Source organism: Panthera pardus, unplaced genomic scaffold (assembly GCF_024362965.1).
Source record: "Panthera pardus isolate Hobbes unplaced genomic scaffold, ASM2436296v1 HiC_scaffold_27, whole genome shotgun sequence".
In the NCBI taxonomy this organism is placed as follows: domain Eukaryota; kingdom Metazoa; phylum Chordata; class Mammalia; order Carnivora; family Felidae; genus Panthera; species Panthera pardus.
In genome coordinates this window covers 56,851,275-56,869,634 of record NW_026526843.1, presented here as the reverse complement: position 1 = coordinate 56,869,634, position 18,360 = coordinate 56,851,275, and the positions used below count along the sequence as shown (strand labels likewise).

Sequence of the window (18,360 nt, the reverse complement as noted above, 5' to 3'; positions counted from 1 at the left end):
TAGAGCCTGCCCTGGATTCTGTGTCTCTCCCTCTCTCTGTCCCTCCCATGTTCATGCTCTGTCTCTTTCAGTCTCTCAATAATGAATAAACAAAAAAAAAAGATTAAGGAGTATACTTGTCATGATGAGCACTGGATGATGTATAGAATTGTTGACTCGCTATATTGTACACTTGAAACTAATATAACACTGTATAGTAACTATACTGGAATTAAATTTTTTTAAACTTAAAAAGAAGAGGGATTTTGAAAGCATAAATTTGGGGGTTTTATTCAATAATGCCATATCCACCTGTCCAAACATGTGTTTTATTTGGGAGTAGATAGGCCAGTTTGATCATCTGGAAATTCCAAAAGCATGTAGTTGTGGATTTGTTAAAATGTACATGCAGAGATTTGGGTAAGCAGCTTGATGTATTTTTCTCATGCGGGTCTTCTTTCTTTATTGTGGGAAAGCGGTGAATAATCCAGGGTCACTGAAAACCAAGAGAAGTATCAGCATACTTTGAACGAAGGCTAACAGTAATAATAATGTACATGTCAAAATGCCACTAGGATGAAGAAAACATTTCAAATGATGTACATATTGAAAAGTAATTGCCAAATATTTAGGTTAGGAAAACAGTATCAATTTGTATGAATGACTGAAAACCAAAGAAGGGTGGCAAACTAGTTCCCATTTGGCTTGGTTTATTCTACTTTATAGAATTATCTCTTTAGTTCCCTTATCTATAAAATTGGAATAAAACCTGTCCTATCCATTTCAGATCTGGGTTAGAGAATTTTGAAAACCACAAAATGTCCATAAAAATTGAAGTCATTGAATTATTTATACTATTTATCTTTGCATCCTTTGTGGTTTAGCATACAACTCTACCTTATATTGGCTGTCCATCAAAGTTTAGTTGAACAATAATTGTTTATCTAAGAGTTTTGCATATCTGTAGTACAAGGGTTTGAAATTTAAAAAAAAAAAAACACTAAATGAATAAAAAGCACCAACTTTCCAAGGGAAGAAAAACATTGAAGCACAGTAAGGATACATTTTTAGAATGGGAAGAGAAATAAAGGAAGGAAAAATCCACCATAAAGAAGCAGGCCCCCGAAGTTAAAGGACTTCCTACTTATGGTTATACCTGAGTTTAAGTAAAACACAGTTGTAAAAGAATATTTCTTAAAGGATTCTTACAACAGACATATGTCTAGAATGGTTTTCAAAATTAGAAATGTAGGGCTTCAAAATATCAGGAAATCATTTTTTTATGTACATTTTCAGTTAAATGTAACCTTTTTATTTCTGGGTATTAAAAATATATATCAACTTAGAGATTAAACATACTGCTGATGTGCTAATGGAATAAACTAAAAAATCTAAGTGTTAAGTGAATATTCTTTTGAAATTTCTAAAATATTGGTAACATTAAAAATATGTATTTTATTTCAGGAAAAATAATCATTCCACACAAACTTTAAAAGTAAATATAAATGGATCACAAACTAGGAAATATAAGATATCTCTACTCATTTTGACAACATAAAACAATTAATTCATATCAGTAATCTACTAAAGAAGAATTATAACACCTTTTTTTTCTAGCCTGGACACAGTTGGGAGAAGTAGGGGACTAGGTGATGAATATGGTATCAAATATCTTTTATCAGTGAGCTGTTACATAATACCAAATGTGAACATTGTCTTGAGAAATGGAAAAATTAATTCTAACTAAACTAGACATATTAAAATTATACTAACTATAATTTAGTCTTGTCAATAATATGCTAGATACATACATGAAGTTTGGGAAGCAATTTAATTAACTTTGCTTGTTTTAACTGAAGAAAAGAGATCAGATGACCATGAAAGTCTAAAGCTATGATAAGTGAGATGAAGTAGATTGGTTGTTTAAATCAGCCAATCACAAAACAGCATCAGGCAACATAAGCAATACCTAAGTTCAAATTTAAAGAACACTGTTTAAAGAATCTCCGCATCACAGAGCAATCTCTACAACATTCCATTATTAAACAAAAAAGAGACAGCTACAAAAAAACACACATCTGCCAGCATCACACTGGAATAGGCAACTACATCCCCTCAAATCCTATATTTTAAACCAGTAAACAAAGAGATAAATTTATATGGTTAGTGTTTATCACCCACATCATTTAACTGACACAAAATGAGTACCTGAACCATTGCACAGCAAATGTACATTGTTTTAAGTTCCAATAGCTCAGGCTATAAACTAAATCAAATCCTTGGAAGTGATTCTAGGTCTCTTATTTTCCAATACTTCAGATTTCCCTTTCTAGATACTGAAGTTGACTGTCTAATTTAAATCATATTAACATCTCTCACTGTATATTTTACTGCTTTTCCATTAAAACTGTAATTCTTGACTCATCTTTCATTAAAATTGGGAAGGCAAATATTTGACAATAACCCTATGTATATATCTATATTTTTATGTTGGCTACACATGTACTTATGTACACATGCACACACACAGTTGTTTTGGTTTTTTTTTGTCTTCCTTCTGTGGTGTGGGGCATGGCATTTTCTTGTTAATTTATTAATACTCAAATACACCCTTCCCCACTGCCTTTTGTATTTTCTTACACTTTATGTTTTATAAACTAGTAACATAATTACATCTATGCCTCTTAGTACACATGATCTGTAATAAAGCTTTAGATGACTTTGATAGTAGCTTACATTTAATTATAGTCAAAATTAACATGTTATTAATATTAAGTAAATTGCAAAAGCCGTAATGACAACATTTTACCTCTTATTAAGCAGAAGTAAGATTATTATTACATCATCACAACCTGAAGAGGCAGTGAATTTTTACATAGAATATTTCAAATAAGAGTCTTGGATAAATCCAACTTAAATATCTCTGCTGGTCCTATCTGAAAAAATCCTCTTATAAACTAGTATCAAGGAAAAAAAAGGACATCAAGGTTGATTTTATCAATAACTAAATAAAAAAGGATGGAGCTTTCCTTATTTTCCACTTCTTTGAGTCTACACAATACACAGATGACTTAGTATGAGGCACACTGGGTCATAAGTCTTGTTTCTGCTATTGTTACTTTGATGACCTAGTATAACAACCTCTCCAAGTCTCAAAAGACTTACCTAAATATACAATGAGGTTATTATAAAATATTATCTCTGAGGCTCCTTACAGTTTAAACAGTCCATAATTCCATGAAAATATCAATTAAAATGATAATCATAAAATAACAAAATAAATGTGGATGTCCGTCTTAGACACTTCTTGAAATCTTAAGAACACTCTTCCATAAAACTAGACCTTGGGGCACCTGGCTGGCTCAGTTGGTTGGGCGTCCAACTTCGGCTCAGGTCATGATCTCAGCGTTCCTGAGTTCAAGCCCTGTTTTGGGCTCTGTGTTTACGGCTCAGAGCCTGGAGCCTATTTCAGATTCTGTATCTCCCTCTCTGTCTCTGCCCCTCTCCCTCTCATGCTCTGTCTCTCTCTCTCTCTTTCTACCAAAAATGAATAAACATTAGGAAAAAAAATTAAAAAGAAAACTAGACCTTGTACAATGAGAGTCTAGTATATAGGCCTGGCATTGAATGGCCTAATAGTTAAATGGTCTTTAAAATTGGTTAGAAACTTCTAGGGCACCTGGGTGGTACAGTCAGTTAAGCATCCTACTCGAGATTTCAGCTCAGGTCATGATCTCGCAGTTCATGAATTCAAGCTTCATATCAGGCTCTGCACTAACATTGTGGGACCTGCTTAAGATTCTCTCTCTCTCTCTCTCTCTCTCTCTCTTTCTCTCCCCACACACACACTTGTATTCTCTCTCTCTCTCTCAAAATAAATGAATAAACTTAAAAAAAAAAACTAGTTAGAAACTACTGAAATAATTTAGTTGTAATACTTTTTCAAAGCCAGGAAATGGATTTTAAATGATCTCAGGTTAAATATTTCTACATTAAATCTCCTTTCTACCCAAAAGTTGAGCATAACCTGATTTAGTTTAATTTAGAAGACTGTGTACTTTAGTGCTACGCTTACTCATATGCTAGCAAGTAAAAATTTAATTCATTACACTAAAAATGAGTGAATTTCATGGCATGTAAATTATACCTCAATAAAGTTGTTTAAAAAAAACTTCACTGGGGCCCCCCGGGTGGCTCAGTCAGTTAAGCGTCTGACTTGATTTCAGCTCAGGTAATGATCTCACAGTTCATGAGATGAAGCTCCTCATGGGCTCCACACTGTCAGCACAGGACCTGCTTGAGATTCTCTCTCCCTTCTCTCTCTGCCCATACCCCAGCTTGTGCTCTCTCTCTCTCTCAAAATAAATAAACATTTTTTTTAAAAAGCGCTTCATGTATAAAAATTCTAACAAGAAAACTGTCTTATATTTTAAACTGCTATTATTTTATTAATAATTGAATTTGCTTACTATTAACTTACCTGACTAAATTTATTTAAGTGACAGAAGACTTTCTCTTTTCCCATTATTCTCTTTCCTTATATTTTAAAAATGTACATTAATGAATTAATGTGAGTACTTACTTGGCAAGAATCTGCTTCTCCCTCTTCCATTGGCTCATCAACCATTTTAAGACCATCCACCTGAAAAATATTCAAATCAAAAACCAAAGTTCAGGATTACTAGAACAAGAGTAAGAACTAAGAAAAATACAACAACTAGGCATTTCCCATCACGATCTAACAAGATCCACTCTTACTGAAACACAAAGTGACAAAGGACATATAAAAGGTATTTAGAAAAGGAACATTAAATATGGTTTCCAGATTATTCTTGAGAATCCTTAATTTTGAGAGCTGTAGATTTCATTCCATAGTATTTAGAACATTGCTATGATAGACTAACATATACTAACATATGACCTTTGTGGTTTCATTAATAGTATCCCCAGCCCAACACCAAGAAGTCAATTAAAAATAGGGCGCCTGGGTGGCCCAGTAGGTAGAGCATCCAACTTCAGCTCAGGTCATGATCTCACAGTCTGTGAGTACGAGCCCTGCATCGGGCTCTGTGCTGACAGCTCAGAGCCTGGAGCCTGCTTCTGATTCTGTGTCTCCCTCTCTCTCTGCCCCTCTCCTGCTCATTCTCTGTCTCTGTCTCTCCAAAATAAATAAATGTAAAAAATATTAAAAATAGGCAGAGGATCTAAATAGACATATTTCCAAAGACATACGGAAGTTCAATAGGCACATGAAAAGATGCTCAACAGTACTAATCATCAGAGAAATGCTAGTCAAACCCACAATGAGATAACATCTCACACCAATGAGAGTGACAATTATAAAAAGACGAGAAATAACAAGCATTGATAAGGATGTAGAGAAAACAAAACCATTGTGTAGTGCTGGTGAAAATGTAAATTGGTGTAGTCACTGTGGAAAATAGTATAGAGGTTCCTCCAAAAATTCAAAGTAGAAATAGTATACAATCCAGAAATTCTACTTCTGGGTATTTACCTAAAGCAAAAAATAAAAATAAAAATAAAACACTGATTGGAAAAGATACATCCACTCCTATGTTCATTGCAGCATTACTTGCAATAGCCAAGATATGGAAGCAACCTAGGTATCCACTGGTAGATAAATGGATAAATAAGATGTGAGATACGTGTATGTGTATATACACACATTGACTCATTTCACTTAAGATAACACACTTAATATAACTCTCTAGATTCCTCCATCTTGTCATGGCCATATTTCATTCATTTTTATGGCGGAGTAATATACTATGAGTGTGTACATGGAGGAATCTAGAGAGTGTAGAATCTAAAAAGAACCAGAACAAATGAACAAACAAAACAAAACAGAAACAGACTCAAAAATACAGAGACCAAACTGGTGGTTCTAGAGAGAGGGGAGGGATGGGGAAAATAGGTGAAAGGGATAAAAAGGTTCATAAACTTCCAGTTATGAAATAAGACACAAAGATTTAATGTACAACATAAGGAATATAGTCAGTAACATTGAAATAACATTGCATGGTGACAGATGATAATTACACTTATTATGGTGAGGATTTCAAAATAAATATAAATGCCAAATCACTGTATTGTACACCTGAAATTAATATAACGTTGCATGACAACTATACTTTAAACATTTTTTAAGAATAAATTTTTAAATTTATTTCTTTCTTTTGACAGAGAGAGAGAGAGAGAGAGCACAAGTGGGGAAGGGTCGGAAAGAGAGGGAGAGAGAGAGAATCTGAAGCAGGCTCCACACTGTCAGCACAGAGCCCAATGTGGTGCTCAAACTCACAAACGTGAGATCATGAACTGAGCTGAAATCAAGAGTCGGATGCTTAGCCAACTGAGCCATCTAGGTGCCCCTAATTAAAAAAAAAATTGAAGTTCTCCCTAACCAAATATTTATGAGATGGGGGGATGCCATACAGATATCTACTGTGGAGATATATTTAAAGAAAATTAAGATGGGAAGAGTTTTATGTAATTGCACTATTGTTAATTCCTTTCCTTTCCTTTAGTTCAATTAAATTTTGAGTTACTCTACAGAAGAATAAACTATAGGAAAATATGTATAAGTAGTGATGAAAACAAAATTAATTTAACATACAAAGTTCAGTAGGTAATAATATTCTTAAAGCACTATTTTCGGAAAGAGTTAATTGCAGAGGACTTAGATCAGAAGTCTGCAAACTATGGCCCAATGGGCCAAATCTACCCCACTGTTTTTGTTGTTGTTGTTGTTTGTTTGTTTTTTGTGTTTGTTTGTAAATAAAATTTACTGTAACATAGACACATCCATTTGTGTCCATATTATCTATGGATGCTTTCTCACTGCAACAGCAGAGTTGAATAGATGAGAGTCCCCTATACTTGCAAATCCTGCAATATTTACTGTTTGTCTCTTTACAGAAAAACTCTGTCAGCTAGTGATCTAAGATATTTGAAAATTAAGCACAGCAAGATGGTCTAGAAAAAAAGAAATTTAACCCCTGCCTATTTATGAATCTACAGAAAGGAAAGGAAAGGAAAGGAAAGGAAAGGAAAGGAAAGAAAGAAAGAAATAAAGAAAGAAAGAGAGAGAGGAAGGATGGATGGAAGAAGGAAGGAAGGAAGGAAGGAAGGAAGGAAGGAAGGAAGGAAGGAAGGAAATAGAGCTTCTGGTGACAGCCAAGAAGAAATAAGTTTATCTGTCCTCTAGTTATATATTAAAATCTCCACACAAAATACAAAAAGGACTATCTAAGGACTCTGAAATTAAATATTAACAAGCAGTTTAGGGATGGACAACAAAATTCAAAGAATAACTAGTATTGTGGTGAGTTTCCTGGGTTTATTTCCAAACTTTCTCTCTTGACTTTGACCCAAGAAAAGACTGATTCAAGGAACTCCAGAGTAAGAACAATATTTCCAAAAGAAACTCCACTTTTTTCAAAGAGGACCAGGAAAAGATGCACTTTTGAGCTGGTGAACAAAAAGAGAATCACAAGTTTTCTTTTTTTCCCATTTTTTTTTTCTTTTTTGACTCCCACTCCTAATCCAAGGCAAGCCCCAATTAAGAGAAAACCTATCTGATCAAAGAGACAAGGAAAAGAGGCCCATATGATTTTTTAAGAGGGTAGGGTAATCCTTGTTATATTTTTCACGTTCTCCTTCATTTCACCCCAAAGGCAGCCCCAACAGTACTAACCTGTGAGACATCATCAAAGACTAAAACTCAGAGAAACTCTACTTCTGGTCAGTGGAATCAGGATAAAGGGCCCATTGAACTGGAGAATTCATAGAAGAAATCATGGAAAGACAGAATTGGAAAACGAGATCCCTAATGCTGTGTATGAACAGACACAAGTCCTAGTCTAAACAACAAATTGCATATATGTGGAACAGAATCAAAGAAGCCTAACAAAGTGCTTGAAAACTGAACTGCAGTATCAACCACTGCTCAGTTCTCAAACTAACCACTGAGTTAGCACATGCAGAGTTCTGACCCAAACAATCTGAAGAAATAATCAACACTGGAACCATCACACAGAGAGGGGGAGATAGAACTTGAACCTAACCAGGAATACTGTGTGCTGAAACAGTCAAAATTAACAAGAATCAATCCCAGTATAACTCCAATGTTGAAATATCTGACAAGGATCATGCAGCTATTATAAATATGCTTTTGGTTAAAAATAAACACAATTGAAAAATAAACACACTTGAGTCGAATGTTTAAAGTTATCAGCAGAAAAATATAAACTATTAAAAAAAAAAAAGAAATGTAGAGGGGCGCCTGAGTGGCTCACTTAGTTAAGCATCTGACTTCAGCTCAGTTCATAATCTCGTGATTCATGGGTTCCTGCCTGCATTGGGCTCTATGCAGGCAGCTCAGAGCCTGGAGCCTGCTTCAGATTCTGTGTCTCCCTTTCTCTCTGCCCCTCCCCTGCTCACACTCTTTCTCTCCTTCAAAAAATAAATAAACATTTGAGAGAAGCTGTGCCTCTGCAACCAATCAGAGCCGCTTCCCCAAGCAGCTGCAGTGTCCATGTTGATGGCCCAAAACCGAAGTCCTTAGGCAGAGCAGAAGGGGAACCTGCAGGGGGAATTCTGACAACAACCTGTGACTTTTCTCTGGCTGTCCGAGCATGGCCTCTGGAATCAGACCACTTAGATTAAAGTCCTAGCTTGACCACTTGCCATCTGAATGCTCTCCAGCAAGTTATTTCACTTCTCTGGGTCTCAGTTTCCTTATCTGTAATAATAGTATTTACCTCAGAGGATGACTATGAAGAACTAATGAGTTAACATTTGCAAACATCCCAATAGGGTGGAGACACATCTCTGCTGATCTCTCCTGCATCTGCTCTCAGGGATATGCAATGTGTTACCACTGAGAGTGGGCAGTAGTTAACTTCTCAGCAGAGGAGAAGGTGGTGGCATAGGAGGACTCTGGGCTCACCATGTCCTGCTGATCACTTAGATTCTACTCACATCTGTCTAAATAACCCAGAAAACTGCCAGAAGACTAGCAGCACGGACTCTCCAGAGCCAAGCATACGCAAGAGGCCCACTGAAGAGGGTAAGAAGGGCAGAGAGGTGGTGCACGTTACACGGACTGGTGGGAGGGAGCCAGGAGAGTGGAGGGGCAGACCGCCTGACAAGCCAGAGCCCCCAAGTCTGGCTTGGAAGAGCGGAGGGGCCAAACTGCATGAGTTCTGACAGCCAGCGGGACTTAACTACTGGAATGTTATAAGTCAAAAGCTCTGCTCAGAAGCGGGAGGGTGAGAGAACACTGGGAGGGAGAGGTGTTGAACCTTGAAAGAGCTCAGCTCAGCGGGGAAACAAAGGCACTGGCCAACGCCATATCCCTCTCCCATCCCCCACCTGAAATCCTAAAGGGAAGCAGTTCCCATCACCAAACTTGCTTGCACTGCGCACACACCCAACACTGCTTCTGTGGATCCATCCCTCCTACGGGTCAGCCTGCCTCTTACGCAGTGCTGCAAGGCCCCTCCTGCAGGGGACCACCAACAGCAAAGCAATGCTAAGCCTGCCCATCCCGCCCCTGTGCACCTTGCAGATCCACCCCAGCTAATACGCCAGATCCCATCAAAGCAGCACCACAAGCCTGGCAGTGTGCAAGTAGCCCAGACAGAGGCCACACCACTCCGCAGTGAGTCCTGCTCCAGGGAAAGGGGAAGATAAGGTACACACCAGTCTGACTGTAGCCCCAGTGGTGGGCTGGGAGCTGACATCGGGTCTGACTGCTGCCCCACCCACCAACACAACTTACTCCATACAACACAGGGGAAGTGCCCTGCAGTTCCGTGCCACTCCAGGGACTATCCAAAATGAAGAAATGTAAGAATTCATCTCAAAAGAAACTCCAAGAAGTAGTGACAGCTAACGAATTGATCAAAAACTATTTAAGCAATATAACAGAACAAGAATTTAGAATAATAGTCAAAAATTAAGCATAGAAGTCAGCAGAGAAACTATTGCTACAGAGATCAGGGGACTAAGAAACAGTCACGAAGAGCTAAAAAAATGCAATAAATGAGATGCAAAATAAAATGGAGGTGACCACAGCTCAGATTGAAGAGGCAGAGGAGAGAATAGGTGAATTAGAAGATAAAATTATGGAAAAAGAGAAAGCTGAGAAAAAGATAGATAAAAAAATCCAGGAGTATGAGGGGAGAATTAGAGAACTAAGTGATGCATTCAAACGGAACGATATCCCCATCATAGGAATACTAGAAGATGAAGAGAGAGAAGAGGGGGACTGAAGGTGTACTTGAAGAAACCATAGCTGAGAACTTCCCTGATGTGGGGAAGGAAAAAGGCATTGAAATCCAAGAGGCACAAAGAACTCCCTTCAGAGGTAACTTGAATCTATCTTTGACATGACATATCATAGTGAAACTGGCAAAATACAAGGATAAAGACAAAATTCTGAAAGCAGCTAGGGATAAAGAGGCTGTAACTTACAAAGGTAGACACATAAGAGTAGTGGCAGATCTATCTACTGAAACTTGGCAGGCCAGAAAGGAATGGCAGGAAATCTTCAATGTGATAAACAGAAAAAATATGCAGCTGAGAATCCTTTATCCAGCAAATCTATCATTAAGAATATAAGGAGAAATAAAGGTCTTCCCAAACAAAAACTGAAGGAATTAATCACCAGTAAACCAGCCCTACAAGAGATGCTAAGGGGAACTCTGTGAGTGAAATCTTTCAAGGACCACAAAGTACCAGAAATATCACTACAAGCATGGAACCTACAGACATCACAATGACTCTAAACCCATATCTTTCTATAATAACACTGAATGTAAATGGACTAAATTCTCCAACCAACAGACATAGGGTATCAGAATAGATAAAAAAAAAAAAAAAAAAAAAAAAAAAAACAAGACCCATCTATTTGCTGTCTACAAGAGACTCATTTTAGACCTGAGGTCACCTTCAGTTTGAAATTGAGGGGATGGAGAACTATCTATCATGCTGCTGGAAGTCAAAAGAAAGCTGGAGTAACATACTTATATGAGACAAACTAGACTGTAAATTAAAGGCTGTAACAACAGATGAAGAAGGGCATTATATAATAATTACAGGGTCTATCCATCAGGAAGAGCTAACAAGTATAAATGTCTATGCACCAAAGACAGGAGCCCCCAAATATATAAAACAATCACAAACATAAACAACCTTATGGATAAGAATGGGGTAACTGCAGGGGACTTTAATACCCCACTTACAACAATGGATAGATCATCTAGACACAGGATCAATAAAGAAACGAGGGCCTTGAATGACACATTGGATCAGATGGACTTGACAGTTATATTTAGAACGCTGCATTCCAAAGCAACAGAATATATTTGCTTCTTGAGTGCACATGGAATATTATCCACGATAGATCACATACTGGGTCACAAAACAGCCCTTCATAAGTATACAAGTATTGAGATCATACCATGCATACTTTCAAACCACAATACTACAAAGCTTGAAATCAACTACAGGAAAAACCCTGGAAAACCTCCAAAAGCATGGAGGTTAAAGAACACCCTACTAAAGAATGAATGGGACAACCAGGCAATTTAAAAAATATATGGAAACCAATGAAAGTGAAAATACAACAATCCAAACGCTTTGGGATGCAGCAAAGGCAGTCCTGAGAGGAAAAAACTTTGCAACCCAAGCCTATCTCAAGAAACAAGAAAATTCCCAAATACAAAATCTAACAGCACATCTGAAGGAAATAGAAGCAGAACAGCAAAGAAGCCCAAACCCAGCAGAAGAAGAGAAATAATAAAGATTAGAGCAGAAATAAACAATATAGAATCTAAAAAAACTGTAGAGCAGATCAATGAAACCAAGAGGTTTTTTTTTTTTTTTTTGAAAAAATAAACAAATTTGATAAACCTCTAGCCAGGCTTCTCAAAAAGAAAAGGGAGATGACCCAAATAGATAAAATCATGAATGAAAAAGGAATTATTACAACCAATCCCTCAGAGATACAAGCAATTATCAAGGAATACTATGAAAAATTATATGCCAACAAACAGGTCAACCTGGAAGAAATGGACAAATTCCTAAGCACCCACACACTTCGAAAACTCAAACACGAAGAAATAGAAAATTTGAACAGATCCATAACCAGCGAAAAAATTGAATCATTTGTCAATCTCCCAACAAATAAGAGTCCAGGACCAGATGGGAAGATGGCTTCCGAGGGGAATTCTACCAGACATTTAAAGCAGAGATAATACCTATCCTTCTCAAGCTATTCCAAAACACAGAAAGGGAAGGAAAACTTCCAGACTCATTCTATGAATCCAACATTACTTTGATTCCTAAACCAGTCAGAGACCCAGTAAAAAAAAAAGAGAACTACAGGCCAAGATCCCTGATGAATATGGATGCATAAATTCTCAATAAGATACTAGCAAATCAAATTCAACAGCATATAAAAAGAATTATTCACCATGATCAAGTGGGATTCATTCCTGGGATGCAGGGCTGGTTCAACATTCGTAAATCAATCAATGTGATACATCACATTAATAAAAGAAAAGAAAAGAACCATATGATCCTGTCAGTCAATGCAGTAAAAGCATTTGACAAAATTCAGCATCCTTTCTTAATAAAAACCCTCAAGAAAGTCGGGATAGAAGGAACATATGTAAACATCATAAATGCTATTTGTGAAAAGCCCACAGCTCATATCATCCTCAATAGGGAAAAACAGAGCTTTCTCCCTGAGATCAGGAAACGTCAGGGATATCCACTCTCACTGCTGTTGTTTAACATAGTGTTGGAAGTGCTAGCATCAGGAATCAGACAACAAAAGGAAACCAAAGGCATCAATATTGGCAAAGATGAAGTCAAGCTTTCACTTTTTGCAGATGACATGATATTATACATGGAAAACCCGAGCGACTCGGGTACAGGAATTCATGAATTCATGCAAATTCAGCAAAGTCACAGGATACAAAATGAATTCAGCAAAGTCGCAGGATACAAAATCAATGTACAGAAATCAGTTGCATTCTTATACACTAACAATGAAGCAACATAAAGGCAAATAAAGAAACTGACCCCATTCACAATTGCACCAAGAATCATAAAATACCTAGGAATAAACCTAAGCAAAGATGTAAAAGATCTGTATGCTGAAAACTATAAAAAGTTTATGAAGGAAATTGAAGAAGATATAAAGAAATGGAAAAATATTCCATGCTCATGGATGGGAAGAATAAATATTGGTAAAATGTCAATATTACACAAAGCTATCTACACATTCAATGCAATTCCAATCAAAATTGTACTAGATATCTTTGCAAAGCTAGAACAAGCAATCCTAAAATTTGTATGGAACCACAAAAGACCCCGAATAGCCAAAGTAATTTTGAAGAAGACCAAAGTGGGAGGTATCACAATCCCAGACTTTAGCCTCTACTACAAAGCTGTAATCATCAAGACAGCATGGTATTGGCACAAAAACATAGACCAATGGAATAGAACAGAACCCCTTGAATTAGACCTACAAAAGTATGGCCAACTAATCTGGCCAACTAAGCAGGAAAAAATATCCAATGGAAAAAAGACAGTCTCTTTAACAAATGTTGCTGGGAGAACTGGACAGCAACATGCAGAAGGATGAAACTAGACCATTTTCTTATACCATTCACAAAAATAAACTCAAAATGGATAAAGGGCCTGAATGTGAGACAGGTAACCATTAACACCCTAGAGGAGAAAGGAGGAGAAAACCTCTCTGACCTCAGCCGCAGCAATTTCTTACTTGACATTTCCCCAAAGGCAAGGGAATTAATAGCAAAAATGAACCATTGGGACCTCATGAAGATAAATAGCTTCTGCACTGCAAAGGAACAATCATCAAAACTAAAAGGCAACCAATGGAATGGGAAAAGATATTTGCAAATGACATATCGGACACAGGGCTAGTATCCAAAATCTATAATGAGCTCCCCAAACTCCACACCCAAAAAACAAATAATCCAGTGAAGAAATGGGAAGAAAATATGAATAGACACTTCTCTAAAAAAGACATCCAGATGGCCAACAGGCACATGAAAAGATGCTCAACGTCGCTCCTCATCAGGGAAATACAAATCAAAACAACACTCAAATACCACCCCATGCCAGTCAGAGTGGCTAAAATGAACAGGTCATGAGACTATGGATGCTGGAAAGGATGTGGAGAAATGGGAACCCTCTTGCACTGTTGGAGGGAATGCAAACTGGTGCAGCCGTTCTGGAAAACAGTGTGGAGGTTCCTCAAAAAATTAAAAATAGATCTATCCTATGACCCAGCAATAGCACTGCTAGGAATTTACCTAAGGGATACAGGAGTGCTGATGTGTAGGGGCACTTGTACCCCAATGTTTATAGCAGCACTCTCAACAATAGCCAAATTATGGAAAGAGCCTGAATGTCCATCAACTGATGAATGGATAAAGAAGATGTGGTTTATATACTCAATGAAATACTACATGGCAATGAGAAAGAATGAAATATGTCCTTTTGTAGCAACATGGATGGAACTGGAGAGTGTTATGATAAGTGCAATAAGTCATACAGAGAAAGACAGGTACCATATGTTTTCACTCTTATGTGGATCCTGAGAAACGAAACAGAAGACCATGGGGAGGGTAAGGAAAAAAAAAAAGAGGTTAGAGAGGGAGGTAGCCAAAACATAAGATACTCTTCAAAACTGAGAACAAACTGAGGGTTGATGGGGAGTGAGAGGGAGGGGAGGGTGGGTGATGTGTATTGAGGAGGGCACCTTTTGGGATGAGCACTGGGTGTTGTATGGAAACCAATTTGACAATAAATTTCATATTAAAAAAAAATAAAAAATGTTAAATAAATAAATAAACATTTAAAAATTAAAAAAAAATAGAAGTGCTTCAGTGGCTCAAATGTTCGAATGTCCGAATTTTGATTTTGGCTCAGGACATGATCTCAAGATTTTTAAGTTGGAGCCCCATATCAGTCTCTGTGCTGACAGCACAGAGCCTCCTTGAGATTCTCTCTCTCTCTGCCCCTTGCATGTTTTTTCTCTCTCTCCCTTTCCCTCTCTCTCAAAATAAATAATCTTAAAAATGTAAATAATTTTAAGATATAATTGTATGATTAAAAGAATACTGCATTGGCTCAATAACAAAATGGAAATAGCAGAGAAAATAGCAAACTTTATGATATAGCTACAGAAATTAACCAGTATGAAAAAGAAAATGAAAAAAATATTAAATGCAAATGAAAAGAACCTCAATTACAAGTGGAATGTAAGAAGATCTAAAATCCATGTATTCACATCTTAGAAAAAGGAGAGGTACAGAATAATCTATTTAAATAAATAATAGTAAATCTATCCACATAAAATTTTGAAAAGAGAAAAATCTATTGAGACTAGTTGTTGCTTAGGGGTATATGATCAGGAAACGGGGGGTAACAGGAAAAGGGTAAAAGTTTTATTCATGATGTGATAAAGAAAGTTCTAAAATTGTGGTGTTAGCTGGGCATATCTGTAAATATACTAATATTCTGCTATGTAGAATCTTTTAAGTTTTTTGACGTACAATTGACATAATATTACATTATTTTCATGTGTACAGCATAATGAATTAACATTTGTATTTGTTGCAAGATGGCCACCAAAATATGTCTAGTTACCATCTACCATCTTATAAAGTTAATACAATTTTATTAATTATAATATGTGCCATGCTGTACATCATATACACATGATTTGTTTTATAACTGGAAGTTTGTACTTCTTAATTTCCTTCAACAATTTCACCTCCCCAATCCCTGATCCTTCTGTCAACCACCAATCTGTTCTCTGTATCATGAATTTGGATTTTGTTTGTTTTATTTTTATTCTGCATGTACATAAGATCATGTAGTATTTGTCTTTCTCTGTATAACGCATTTCACTTAGCATAATAACCCTGAAGGCCAATCCACACTATTGCAAATGATAGAATTTAATTCTTTTTTGTGGATGAGTAATATTCCATTGAATGTGTGTAAAAATATACATATATCTCCTCTTGTTTACCATTCATCATCAATGGACACTTAGGTTGCTTCCATATTTAAATAATAGTGAAATAAATAATAGTTAATAAATCTTTTTGAATTAGTGTTTTCATTTTCTTTGGAAAGGTACCCAGTGGTGCAATTGTAGGATCCTACATACAGTAGCTCTATTTTTAATTTTTGAAAAACCTCAATACTATTTTCCATAGTGGCTGCACCCATATGTTTTCTCACCATGAAATTATGAGGTTTCCATATATTCCACATCCTCCCCAACACTGGTTATCTTTTTGATAACAGCCATTCCTAAAGGCTCTAGGTAATATCTCTGTTTTGATTTGCATTTTCCTGCTAATTAGTGATGTTGAGAATCTTTTCATATACCTTTTGGCCATCAGTATGTCTTCTTTAGAAAAATGTCTATTGAGATCCTCTGCCAATTTTTTAATTTTTTTAAAGATTTTATTTTTTTTAGTAATCTCTACACCCAACATGTGGCTCAAATTTACAATCCTGAGATTTAGAGTCACATGCTCTACCAACTCAGCCACCTGGGTGTGCCCCTGTGTCCATTTTTTAATGTGTATTTTTTATTTGTGTGTGTGTGTGTGTGTGTGTCTGTCTGTCTGTCTGTGTCTGTGTGTGTGTGTGAAAGAGAGACAGAGAGAGAGAGAGAGAGAGAGAGAGAGAGAGAGAGAGAGAGAGAACATAAGCAGGGGAAGGACAGAGAAGAGGGAGACGGAATCCCAAGCAGGCTCTGGGCTGTCAGTGCTGAGCCCAACACTGGGCTCAAACTCACCAACCGTGAGATCATGACCTGAGCTGAAATCAAGAGTTCCACACTTAACTGATTGAGCCACTCAGGCAACCATGCCTATTTTTTAAATCTGTTTCTGTTTTTGGTGTGTGTGTGTGTGTGTGTGTGTGTGTGTGTGTGTGTGTGTGTAATTGAGTTGTATGAGTTCTTTCTATATTTTAGATATTAACCCCTTATCAGATATATGATTTGCAAACACGTTTCATTTCAATAAGCTGCTGAAAATTATTTTTTGATGGTTTTTCTTTGCTATTCCAAAGCTTTTTAATTTAAAGTAGTCCCAGTTAGGGGCACCTGGGTGGCTCAGTCGGTTAAGTGTCCAACTTCAGCTCAGGTCATGATCTCACAGTTGGTGAGTTTGAGCCCCTATGCTGACAGCTCAGAGCCTGGAGCCTGCCTCAGATTCTGTGTCTCCCTCTCTTCCTACCCCTCCCCTGCTAGCACTCTCTCTCTCTCTCTCTCTTTCTCTCTCTCTCTCTCTCTCTCTCTCAAAAATAAACATTTTTTTTAAGAAGAAAGTAGTCCCATATGTTTATTTTTGCTTTTTCTTCCTTGCATTTGGAGTCAGATCCAAAAACCATATTGCTAAAACTGGTATCAAAAAGCTTACCATCTAAGTTTTCTTCTAGAATTTTTATGGTTTCCAGTCTTAGAGCCAAGTATTTATTGCATTTTGAGTTAATTTTGTATATAGTATAAGCTAGTGTTCCAGTTTCATTCTTTGGAGTTAGCTGTCAAGTCTTCACAACACCATTTATTAAAGAGGCTGCATTTTCCCCATTGGATATTCTTGCCAACTTTGCCATAAATAAACTGACTATATATTGGTTCTTTTGCTTCTGGACTCACTATTCTGTTTCATTGATCAATGTGTCTGTTTTTATGCCAATACCATACTGTTTTGATTACTATAGTTTTGCACTACGGTTTAAAATCAGAGTGCTGGATACCTCCAGCTTTATTCTTCTCAAGACTTTTTTGGATATTCAGAGTTTTTGTGGATTCTATACAAATATATAAATCTTAGTCTAGTTCTGTAAAAAAGAAAGAAAAACTTCAGTAATTTTGATAGGGACTACACTGAATCAGTAGATTATTTTGGGTAGTTTGAACAGTTTAATATTGATTATTTCAATCCATGAGCACAGAATATCTTTCCATTTATTTGTTTCTTCTTCAATTTCTTTCATCAGTACTTTATAGTTTACAGTGTACAGGTCTTCACCTCCTTGGTTAAATATATTTCTGTTTTATTGATTTTAATGCAATTGAAAATAGAATTTTCTTGATTTCATTCTTATTAGCTGATAGTTTTGTGGTGGAGTCTTTAGGGTTTTCTATATACAGTATCATATCATCTGCAAATAGTGACACTTCCACTTGTTTCTTACAAATGTGGATGCCTTTTATGTCTTTTACTCAATTACTTGCTGTAGTTAAAATTTCCAATACTATGTTGATTAAAAGTGAGGATAATAAGC

General features: G+C 36.5%; 1 protein-coding gene across 4 annotated transcripts in view; it reads right to left on the bottom strand.

Annotated features, from left to right (window-relative positions):
• Positions 1–18,360, bottom strand: part of RPS6KA6 (ribosomal protein S6 kinase A6) — a 219,391-nt gene that overhangs the window by 149,566 nt on the left and 51,465 nt on the right. For all 4 annotated transcript variants that reach the window (XM_053891451.1, XM_053891454.1, XM_019429490.2 and 1 more), the window contains exon 2: positions 4,562–4,621. In XM_053891451.1, coding sequence (XP_053747426.1) covers positions 4,562–4,621 — 60 coding nt within the window. The remainder of the gene's footprint in view (positions 1–4,561; positions 4,622–18,360) is intronic.